This window comes from Cryptococcus neoformans, chromosome 14 (genome assembly GCF_000149385.1).
Source record: "Cryptococcus neoformans var. neoformans B-3501A chromosome 14, whole genome shotgun sequence".
NCBI classification, from domain to species: domain Eukaryota; kingdom Fungi; phylum Basidiomycota; class Tremellomycetes; order Tremellales; family Cryptococcaceae; genus Cryptococcus; species Cryptococcus deneoformans.
The window spans coordinates 49567-61608 of NC_009190.1; the positions used below are offsets into that span (position 1 = coordinate 49567).

The 12042-nt window shown below is 49.2% G+C and overlaps 2 protein-coding genes across 2 annotated transcripts; one reads left to right on the top strand and one right to left on the bottom strand.

Moving 5' to 3' along the window:
- Positions 1-238: 238 nt before the first annotated feature.
- On the top strand, positions 239-2666 carry CNBN0120 (hypothetical protein; the record flags this gene model as incomplete). Its single annotated transcript, XM_766737.1, has 12 exons — positions 239-317; positions 376-383; positions 456-592; positions 647-782; positions 837-967; positions 1033-1198; positions 1244-1404; positions 1454-1549; positions 1607-1722; positions 1788-1856; positions 1919-2112; positions 2169-2666. 12 exons carry the CDS (start codon positions 239-241, stop codon positions 2664-2666), a joined length of 1791 nt encoding a protein of 596 aa, XP_771830.1.
- Positions 2667-5518: 2852 nt separating this feature from the next.
- CNBN0130 (hypothetical protein) lies at positions 5519-7833 on the bottom strand (the record flags this gene model as incomplete). Its single annotated transcript, XM_766738.1, has 15 exons — positions 5519-5671; positions 5719-5889; positions 5939-5996; positions 6044-6097; positions 6141-6193; positions 6243-6334; positions 6386-6500; positions 6546-6596; positions 6643-6819; positions 6870-6960; positions 6999-7057; positions 7105-7140; positions 7189-7324; positions 7371-7503; positions 7560-7833. 15 exons carry the CDS (start codon positions 7831-7833, stop codon positions 5519-5521), a joined length of 1653 nt encoding a protein of 550 aa, XP_771831.1.
- Positions 7834-12042: the final 4209 nt, after the last annotated feature.

A 12042-nucleotide genomic window follows, 5' to 3' on the forward strand; every position in this document is an offset into this window, starting at 1 on the left:
GGTAACTCCGGCTTTGAGGTTGGCGAAATCACACACATAAAATCACCACAACCAAGAATGACCCGTGATCGACGCGATAAAAATCACTCGGCGGATTGTCTTCGGGGTAACTCCGGGCGTTGTCGTTGGGGAAGTCCCACATATAATTACTTATAAATACGCGACTTTGAGTCGAGGAAAGCGCCCCATCACCTGCATTTACCTCCTCTCTCATCCTTTCATACGCTATCGCCCCCAGATGATTCCCCCGCTCGACGACTCGTCCCTGGTGAAGGCCGCGGATAAAGCCTGGTGGAAGTCAGCGACCGTCTATCAAGGTTGGTTCCATCCGATTCCGGGATGTTGTGACAGGACTGATGTTTCCGCTTTCGTCAGTCTATCCTGTAAGCCTTGCTTGATATTAGCCGTATGATATAGTACCAATCTTCTCATTTATCTCTCTTTTTTCTTCCCAGGCATCATTCTGTGACCATGCCGATGCAGGCCACGGCACCCTCCTCGGCATCCTCACCAAGGTGGACTACCTGCAATCACTGGGAGTCGACATCGTTTGGCTTTCTCCTATATACGAGTCCCCCCAGGCAGATATGGGGTTAGTTTACCGCTCTATTCTTTTCTCTGGGTCATGGCTGATTCGTCATCGCAGCTACGACATTTCTAACTACCGTCAGATCGATAAGCGGTACGGCTCGCTTGAGGATTGGGATAGACTACTGGCTGCGCTTCACCAACGAGGCATGAAACTTGTTATGGACTTGGTTGTGAACCACACCTCAGATCAGGTAATGTTGGGGAGGCTTGCCTATCTATAAATGTTGATGTCTCTTACTTTGTAGCACCCATGGTTCAAAGAGTCACGCAGTTCCCGAGACAATCCCAAGAGGGATTGGTACATTTGGCGGCCACCTCGATACAATGAGAAGAACGAGAGGATCCCCCCGAATAACTGGAAAGGCACTTTCGGCCAGTGAGTCACTATTACCACCGTTCTTGCGGTTTCATCTCAGCACGAAGACGTTGACGTCGAATTAGGGGATCAGCGTGGGAATTCGACGAGACCACCAACGAGTACTACCTCCATCTTTTCCTCAAGGAACAGCCCGACCTTAACTGGGAGAACCCTCAGGTCAGGGCCGAGGTTTATGATCTTATGCACTGGTGGCTCAAGAGGGGTGCCGATGGGTTCCGTATGGACGTAGTAAGTTTGGTTCTACGGCTTGGAACTGGATTTGACTAGGATCAGATCAACTTTATCGCCAAGGCACCCGGTCTGCCAGATGCGCCGGTCATCGACCCGGGACGGACGTATCAGTCGTTTGGGATGATGTCGATAAACCGTCCAGAGGTGCATGGATGGCTGAAAGAGATGAATCGCGCGGTACTCTCACACTATGATTGCTTCGCGTGAGTTCCTCCAACCTGTTTGATATCCACAGCGCTGATCTCTGTAAAGCGTGGGAGAATGCCCAGGTGACGAGGCCGTAGTGTCATATGCCCCTTATTCTGTGCCCCACAATAAGGAGCTACAGATGGTCTTTCATTTTCACCAGTATGTTGCCTCCTTACTTCTTGCCATCGCTTTCCCTGAGTAAGGTTCGGTATCTAGTCAGAGCTTCGATAGGGCGGCTGGCGGGCTGGGACGAGTTCACAATCCTGATTGGAAGCTGTCCGAGTTGAAAAGGGTCTTCAACACCTGGCAGATCGAGATGGCACGTGAAGGTGGTTGGAATAGCAACTATTGAGTCTTTTCTCACTACCCTAACAAGCGAATCTGACCACGGTCGCAGTCTTGAGAATCACGACCAGCCTCGGATCATCTCCCGGATGGCATCTGACCATCCTTCGGACAGGGCACGGTGTGCGAAGCTCCTGGCGATGTTCCATTGCTCCCTTGGCGGTACAATATACGTTTATCAAGGGCAGGAGCTCGGGATGATCAATGTTCCGCGTGGCTGGGGACTGGTGGAGTACAAAGATGTCGAGACTATTCAAAACTCTGAGGCCGAGGTGCAGCATCGACAAGTGATGTGCGGCCATGCGAATCCGGACATATCCGACTTGCTTGAGAGCAACCGCATTACAGCTAGGGACAACGGTCGCACTCCCATGCAGGTGGGTGTCGGAGATGAGACGATGTTATTGGAGCGACTAATGGAGAAGTTCGGTAGTGGGACTCAAGTCTGAATGCCGGGTTCTCAAAGGGCGAGCCGTGGATGCGTATACACGATGACTACCGCGAGGGCTGGAACGCTGCCGCTCAGGTTAATGATCCGGACTCGGCATGGTCTTTCTGGAAGCAGATGCTCCGCCTGAGAAAGAAGTACGACGCCATGATATACGGTAAGCACAAGCCATCCCCCTTTGATTCGGAAGGTACGATTAACCACCCTGCAACTCAAGGCGACTTCATCGCGCTGGACGAGTCGAACGAGGAAACTTACGCATATATCCGCGAGCACCCTCCAAGCGGGCAGAAGCTCCTCGTCGTCCTCAATCTTTCCCGCGGAAATGACGGTCGTGGTGCACCCTCGACCTTTGTGCTTCCATCCGGGCTCGATACAAGCGGCAGCAAGCTATTGATCTCTAATGGCGAGGTACAAGAGGGCCAGCGAATCGAGGGGAATATACTTTTGGGCCCATGGGAAGGCAGGATCTACCTCTTATGACGAACCTATCATTATTCAATAGAGCTGCATCATGAAGCATGAATCTCGTAATTTCCGGATAATCGTCCCCAGTAGCATCACGACTAGCTCCCTTTAGCAAACATTTACACAGGTCACATGGATGTATGGTCATGTGCTGCCAGCAAGTGAATTAGCATTGAGTTTGTGAAGGCGAGAGCAAGAGCTTTGATGATTTAGTCGAAGAGATATACGTTGAACGAGGAGGAACGGGAGTAAAATTTACTTTGTTTATACCAATCTGATCGTCACAGGCGTCACGTCATTCAGCGTAGCTGCCCGGTGCTCAACTCGGATGGTGTAGAACTCGACCAATAAAGATGAAGGATTCACGCCTAGCAGAGCCGGACGGAAGAAATTGCCAGGCTGACGGAACAGGGGCTGGGCTTATAGAGGAAGGAATAGCCAGGGCCTGAAAGAGCGGAGCTGGACTAAGGGCTGACTGAAGCGACTTAAAAAGGGAGAATGCTCGGAGGCAAAGTAATGAGAAAGGACAACAGTATTGATTTACTGGGGACTATGAAAACTACGAAAAGCTATCTTCTTATTATGTACCTTCTTTCCGTCTGCGTACTCACCTCTCTCGGAATTAAGATGTTGCTAACTCATGACGGGGGCGACGCTGTTGGACCGGAGGGAAATGAACACTGACCAAGTGTCGGGAAAGAAGAGAAGAAAGCTGACGAGGCGAAAAGAAGGAAGAGCGAGGCAAGCCGAAGATGTTTTGTTGACTTTCGCTCGTTGCAAGAGTCCGTCAGGCGGTAATCCGCGGTCGCCTGAGGTGGAGGTTGTTTGGTTACGCCGGGGACAAGGTGGAATGACAGCCCGTTGCCCGGTAGTGGACGCCGAGGAGTACGACTCTTGCATAACATCGTGATACTGATAAAGCAGACCAACTAGTGTGCTGGTGCCAATCGAGCAAAGGAAATCATGGTGTCTATGTACCGTTGTAGAGCGCATGTGGGTGAGCATGAAGCCTCTGTTGAACGAAGCCCCAGGCAACCTTGCGGATGCATCTCGTTTTCATCAACAGAACATCATCCTGATTCGCCGAGAATTGACGGGGCAGTTTCGGTCCCATTCGGCGAGCGGACCAGATGTTCCATTCGGCGAAATTATTTCTGATCCAGTGCTCTTTTGTTTTGGCGAACATGTGCGGGCCTGCTGGCGGGAATTTTTGCGAGACCCTAATAAGCGTTTGATTTGATGGGGGCTTGGGCGTCTTTGGAGAAAGCCGAACACGGCGATATTTCGGCAAAAGGCGAGGAACGACTTCTGTGACCGCTCTTTTGTTTGCCGTTCCAGATTTTCTCGGGTGGTCAAGCAGATAAGCCGCCTTTCGCTTACCAAAATGGTCCGAAAAGTCTCACATACTCAGCTACTTCAGGACTCAGTCCTCCTCTAATCAGAACGCACACTTCCAAACCGGAAAGAAGCCAGGACGCTGGCGATAGCATCGCCACGATTGCGATGGTGCCATGGAACAGAATGACACCATTTCTGAGATCGTTCTCCTGAAGATGTCCAGAGAGAAATGGCAGGCAACGATTGAGAAGACCTCTGGCGAAACGTCATGCATGGCATCTCGCGCGCCTTGACAGTTACGACGGCCGATACAACACTTGATGATACCAGCGTAGATTCCTCCTTACCCCAGCATCTCCTCTTGTACACGTACCAAATTTACATCTCTTTTGGTTTCTTTGGCTCGTCGTTGACTACAACTCGATCCCCGCAGTCATTTAATGCGTCGGCGCATTGCTGTGCTTGATCACATAAAAAGCGGATCATACAGACTAATGGTGGACGGAACGACCTGACGGAGTTTGTCTACTAGCTGTTCGTTTAGATAGATGATTACGTAGACTTTTTTCGTTCAGATTCGTTCTATACCCTATATTCCATTTTCTTCTTTGTGGCTTTCTGGTCTTTCTTCATCACTATTATCTTGTACACTGCTCCATAAGACTGTTTGCACGAAAGTGCTGAAGGAATACCAGGTATGTATCACTATCTTGCACACTGCTCTCTGAGACTGTTTGTACGAAGGTGCTGAAGGAATATACCAGTTCAACACGACCATCTTGGTCCTGTTCCATCCCCATGGACTGAATTTCATGTCAATGTCGATTCTTTGATTGGTGACAGAGTAAATACCTGAGAAACCATCAACTCCTGCAACAGTTGGAAATGTCGCAAGCTAGGGTCGAGAGGAACCCATTGGAAGAAGACGAAGAAGAAACTGCCGAAAACGCGGTACATCGGGAGCATCGGGACACCCTTGCCAAGCAACTCCCAGCTTTCTTGGATATCCAAATTGTTGTAAGGTGTCTATGGATGCATGAAGAAAAGAAAGAGACTATCATAGGATCTAAAAGAAAATAGCCACGCAACTCCGATCCCACCACGCCACAAACGATCTCTCCCAGAACTCCGTACCTCAGGCTCCCATCTTCTCGCTCATTCAACACAAATTAGTACCACCTCGCCTGGACGTCGTAAGGTATCTCGCTTGTGCAGCTGATGCCACGAATCGTGTACAAGCTCGTCAGGAATGTGTTCCAGCGGGCATAGGAGATCAACAAGGGCTCGGGTTCATCGACTGACAACCAAGCCGGACAGATCCACCCTATCCACTAATAGCATAATAGCATGAAGAACGCATTCAAGCCATATTGCTTCTAGGCGTTTGAATCACTATCATAATCCTTCATATATCTGAAACGGCACTAATTACCACATATTTGCAGCTATGCCTCCCTCGGTCTTTGCTAACCTTACCAACACCTCTCGCCACCGGATAGGTCCTTTGACCCCTTCCCCCCCTTCTCTCATTACTCCTCAGCCTCTTTGTCGACGACCGTGTCCTTGAATCGTCTAGCGGGAATGCCACGCTCAAACATGATGTCGAGCTCTCGATACGTTCTACCCTTGCATTCGGGCAATCGGAAGTACGCCCAAGTGGCGATGAGCCCGGCGGATGCTCCCTACACAATCAGCACACTTTTCCCACCATGGTCTGAAACAAACGAACCCAGAAGAAACCAGCTTTTCCTTTCCAGTTCCACGCGTCCGGGTTTATCTGGTAGGTGTTGAGGATTCCAGAGACGACACTGAGAATGTTGTAGAGGTTCCTAGATAGACCAACTGTCTTTGACCTCAGACGGGTTGACGATACTTCGCCTACGATACAATAGGCTAGCGGCTATACGGAGTCAATCCAAGCACAGTACTGCGGGGCAAAAATAACTTACGCCGACAGTGAAGTCATATACAAGAACCCAGATTAAAATTGCTGCGGCTTGACCCCAGCTAAGCCAGTTATGAGGGATTATCCACGTATTTCTTTGGGTACTCACGCAGCGTTGCTGTTGGTCTCTGCTGGGAAGGAGACCCCACCCACGACGAAAAGCCTGTTGTGTATGAGCTTAGTAAGGGGGAAAACGGGAGCCTTACAGAACAGTGAGGACCACCAGACCGGACAAGTAAATAGTTCGCCGCCCAAAGTACTGAACCAACGAATGAGCTTGCTAATTACGATTGGAGGAACAAACTCACCGTAAGAGTGATCCAAGAACCGCAAGTACCAACAAAGGCTAGTGCTGTAGTCCCAAGGCCCAGCTTGAAAGAATTTGCGGTACTGAGTCCAGCTGAGAATGATAATGTCAGGATTTGCCTTTCGAGCAAGGTGGATCACGAACCTTGCTGGAAAAAGTAAGTAGGTGTATTCGCAAAAGTACTACCGGCAAGGATCTGGGCAGCCCATCCCAGACACGCAATTTCCGTACGGCGAAGATCGCTGCCTTTGAAACAATCCTACCGAGGGTAAGCTTCGTCAATATGCAGGTGCAGTCCGCTTACGAAATAGCTGGAGCCAGTTTGATTCGCGAGCTCGATTTGGTTGGTACGGATCTAAAAAGCGTCAATCTCAAAAGCAAGAGAAATACAATAGGCCTACCATCATGGCTACCGTCTGGGCGGGATCGGTGACATCGCCTCTCCTGGAAAGTCTCGCCACAGCCTGTTTCGCCTCTTCCAGTTTTCCTTTACGGACCAGGTACCATGGACTCTCTGGCGCCAACGTTACGAGGATGAAGAGGGGAAGAGGCCAGAGCCACTGAATCGCAAACGGGATCTGACATCGGCGTCAGCTTTAATCCTGCGGGGTGTACGTGTCGGAGTCACTCTGTATCCCCATTGATCAGTCCGGGTCGAAGTGCTTTGCAATACCCCAGCAGCGATGAATTGTCCAATGACCCAGCACAAATTGACATAGCTAGAGTTGATTAGCGTTCGGCGCATCAATGTACTCACGTTGTGAGGTAGCCACGTAGTGGGACTGGCGTCACGTCACTTGCGTAAGATACCGCAGACTATGCTGATCATCGGTCGAGGCCCTGGTGAGAGTCGTGGAACTCACACTAGCAAAAGCTCCCCAGGGTAGACCGCAGAGCATCTGGCGACGAGTCAGCCATTACTTGATGATGAATATGCAGAGACTGACTTGTCCGACAAAGAGAACTTCGATATTAGGCGCAAAGAAGACGATAAAAATGAAGCCAGTAAGGGCGATGAGTGCCGCCTGGATTGTTCGGCGATATCCCCATCTGTCTTGGGCCCAGGAGCATGCAAAAATACCACTGTGACGCGTCAGCCTGTTGATATCCACAGAAGGAATCCACGTACATGAAGCAGCCGATAGTTGAGGCTTGACCAACGGCAGTCTGCCAAGAGGGAGATAACTGGTAGCTGCCGGCACTTTCGGAATAGTGTCCATACTTTTCACGATAGGTGGGCAGTCCGATGATGCTACCAAGCACTGGGTATAGTTAGGCACTGGGTATAGTTAGTACGAGGGACGATGCCAAGGCTTACAGCCGATGTCATACCCCTCCATGACGATGCAGAGTGAGATAGAGAAAGACCAGAAAGCTGCCTTGGGATAAACACGCAAGGCCTGCTTTAAACCCATGGAGTGTTCGAGCTCCTCGGCAGCCATCGCATCGAGTCGAAGCTGATCCCACTGTTGACTGTTGGCTGCACCGGCATTCTCTAGGTGCACGATCGATTTGTCAAAGTCCTTGCCATCCTTGTTATCTTCACTGTCCAAGGCGAATGCTTCTACGTTCTTCTCTTCGTTGAGGTTCATGTTGTGCTGTTTGATCCGTCGGTGGGGGTCCCAGCGAAAACCAAAAATGGTGAACTCTAATTATACCCAACGAGAAACGGCACTGGAGATCCTATGGTCCTACTCTCGCCGAAGTCTGGCCGAAGTCTGGCCGAACTTCGGTCGATCCAACCACATCATGCTACGGAGCTCCCGATGGTAGCGGGGCCGTATTCATTCAATTAAGGACAAGCCAGAACGCTTGGGGAGTCGAAAAAGGTCATCACACTTCGCCGAAGTTTGGCCGAAAAAATTAGATAAAAAAAGACAACGCGATAAGATAAAGAAGACTTTATCTAATAGGAGACCGACGGCTCCCGGTTCCGTCTCAGACATCTCTAACGGCGCGATGGAAATTCCGTCGCCATAAAAACGGCACCTTTTTGCTCTATAATAAGAAGGGTTGGCGGAAGAAGGTTCATCGTCGTTAAAATGCTTATTCCTTATTCTCCTCTGTATGCATATACACTTTTTTTTTAACTTCGACGACGCATCATTCATCGATCACTCTCATGCACTAGAATCATTTGTTCACACTTCAGCTGTATACCCACCTCCTCTGGCGCTCCCATTATTCGTTGGAAAAATGTCTCTGACATCTTGCATAATATCTCATTTCATGCATTGTTTGTGCATGAATATTGGCGGTTCATGCTGTAAGTCAAGTTCTCTATTATCGACGTTTTTACCTTTTTCCACGAGTGTGCAGTTGATGAACTCGGAGGAAAGACGTTACGGAAAAAAAAGGCGAAAGATCCCTAATAGCAGGCGCACGCCACGTGTTGAATTCCAAAGTAGCTCCAAGCCGTTCCCATCATTCTGCCCCCAGACGCTTCGTGTTCTCAGTCTCTTCACTGCATCATCATCCACCGCTCTCATCCGTCCACTCAATATACTGCACTTTCACAGCGTATCTCGACTTTGAACTACCGACCAGCAACGACAACGTGCTATGAGAATGAAGATGCTATTTCTAGAAGCCAACGAAGAGGTGAGTTTTCGATTCGGCGTCGATTTGCTGTTCATTCACTGACAACGTAAATACTCCATTTTGTACCGTTCCAGCGTCATAAAGCCACATCGAATCAACCGTATCTGTACCCAGGACCCTCAAAAGCATGAATGGAGAGCTGCTGGGTGTAAATGTAGAGATCAGGATGTGAATTTTGACGACCTGAATGTTGTACCACATCTGCTAATGATGTATACTGGTCTAGCTGGTCATCTGTCTATGTACCATTACCAACTACCCAGGAGAATGCATAGTTGCAGTTGGGAAGTTTATAACCCTAGGATGGCATGGCGGATTTATATGCAATATGTAGATCGAAGTGAGTACAAGCAGCGTATACCAACTTTCTCTATCCACGTTGATATCATATCCCCATCCATTCCCAGTTACCTTCTATTTTCACAGCGAATCGAAACGGATACCTATGAAGCTTCGAAGCCTGGGTCGAGGTCTTCGGTTGTGCATACCGGATTTTGGATAGAAGCGAGAGGAGTAGACGGCAAACAGGTACGTCACCGCACTGCTTTACTATGCCAATATTAGCTGAATAAATCGACAGGACCTTACTCGAGATGCAGCACCGGGCGAAAGGATGATTTACTTTATAGTTGGAGGTGGCTACATGGGTCGTCATCCACTACGTATCCATACTCCCTGACCTTTGGCAAAGATATCCAAAGCTCGCGTGTTCAGTAAGTCTCTCCGACGCCATTTGGAATTCAGACGGAACAATGGTTTGCGGATAGCTGATCAGTTGATAGGCGTCAGCTATCGCAAATCTTTTTCCGACAGTACAGCATTTCCTTGTTCTCTCCTTGATACACTTGCAGGGTACCAGTACCTCATCGAGGAAAAGCATTTCGAACATAAAGTGAGCTATTTTTCACTCTTTCCCCGTTCCCTCACTGTCTACGGCATGGCTTGACTCGCCTATTGACAAACTTCGTGCATCTCTCAGAACATCATTCTATGCGGGGACTTGCCGACGAGGCTTTCCACTTGGCTAGTGTTCAGTTGGGGCTGGTGCCAGCTCGTTTTGTGAGCCTATTCTTTATTAATCATCTTTTTATCGAGGGTAGCTAATACTGTTCAATTTCAAGGACTCTACTCTCCACCACACCGCTTCCTTCGATTCAGATACTCTTTCTCTGGCCGCCATGCCATCTTCATCGCGAAGTAAAGTATCTACGAAAGGTCGACCACAACCGAAACATGGAAAAAAGACTGCGGTTCGGCCTTCTAGGCTTCTTACTCGTCTCCGACCTACCTTCAGAGCAACATCACCTGAATCTATAGGTGAGCAGATTGAGGTACAACTTGAGCGTCGTTTTACTCCTCAAGCACATCCCTCCCCTGGAGAATCATCCGGGGGGTTCTCATCCATCCTCACCAGCCGTATCACATGTATTATATGATTCCCATGCAGATCTATCTGTTCATTCTTCTTTGCCTAACCATTTCTCTCAATCACGTACTCATAATGAACGACGCCCGTGACCAACAGGAAGTGGGTCCATCTATGAAGCATCTCAAACCTCGGAAACCACTTGAAGGCTATACTGATATCAACAATGCCGCGCTAAAGGCACTGCTTAACGCCCACATTGCGCTTTTACTCAGCTTCCAGAGATGGTGAGAACAGAACTGATGGATTCGACATGTCCAGATGCGGTTGTTTCTGCCGATTTCTCCATGGACTGGAACTTGGACAGTGCGTTCCCTTGTCCCTGTCCAACAACCCATAATCATTGCTGACTTGACACCATTTCAGCCGGCTCCGTCCGTATAGCCAACCCAGCTCTCGGCGGCGGCTCGCTCCTCGACGTGTCCGCCTACCCGTCTGTCTGGGCCATGCTCCTCCTCCACCGCCACCCTCTCAACCCCAATTATGACCCCAAGGCGCTCGTCACCCATCAGACTATTTACCCGCGCACTGGAGTGGACATCAACTGGAGGTGGTTGGTGGAATAGAAGGGGCTTTGCCAGGGAATGCTGATGACGGACTTGGATAAGGGGGGACAGAAGGATTCGGCGGCAGCTTTGCAGTGTGAGGAAGGGGATTTGGTCATTGCCTGTATGTCCTCTCATTCTCCCCCTTTTCCCTTGCGCTAATTTTTCTTTCCCTCTCCCCCTTTCTTCCCATGTAGACCCCCCTTACCAACCCGAGACATTCTATTCCACCCCCGTTCCTCCCGCTTCCCCGGTACTATGACCTCCTCCACCACCCATCACCACCCTCTAGTGATAGTCTGACCTCTCGGAACATGTTTGAATCATACTCAACAGTCGATGGCAACATCCTATTGAGTCTTCTACAGTTCTTATTATCCAAAGAAGTCAAAGGAAGCATCACCTGGAAGTCCGAATTTCAACAGAGAGGTGCAAAGGCTGTTGCCGAGTTGGACCAGGGGAACTTAGTGCTTGTTGGCCCTACCTCAGCAGGAAAGATTATGACATGGATGTTCTGGGCGGCACTGCAAGCCTCACTGCCAAAAAAGGAAAAGATGCTTGTCATTTGTCCACTTGTCGCAATCAAGGAGTTCTTTGCCAAAGCTAAGGAATACCTCATCCCATCTCACTACTGGGGGTCTGGAAACGATCTTCTACTTCAGAGGATATTCTTTTCTTTTTGTCAGTGGAAGATATTCCTAGAAGAGAATTCCAAGCTTGGTTAACAGCCAATGCTCACCTAATTGTAAGTCGTACTTGTTGGTGATGGAAAATTTATTCTGACATGCTTCTCCTGACAGGGGAGACTTGTCTACGAAGAAGTCCATCAGGTTTTGACAGCATCTTCTTGGAGAGCTTCCATGTCTGCTGTGAAAATATTCGCAGCTTTCAATATCCCAAAGGTCTTAGTCTCTGCGATTCTTCCCCCAGTGCTACTACCTCGATTGCTCAAAGCATGCTGGATCAGTGAAGTGACTGAAATAAGGGTGCCAGTGACATCAAATTTGGCCAAGTAAGTAGTCTTTCCCCGATTCAGCTTGGATTTCTCTGATGATTTGACAGATACAGTGTTATATCAAGCTGCACACTCGTTGACAAGGAAGGTGCCAATGGTTACAACCTACCTGACATTGTCCAAGAAATGGTCAGGTGCCTCATCTTGGGGTTGATATTGCACATAGGACTGGAGACACTGTCATTCTTCCGACTTCGCAATTGGTACATCTTGC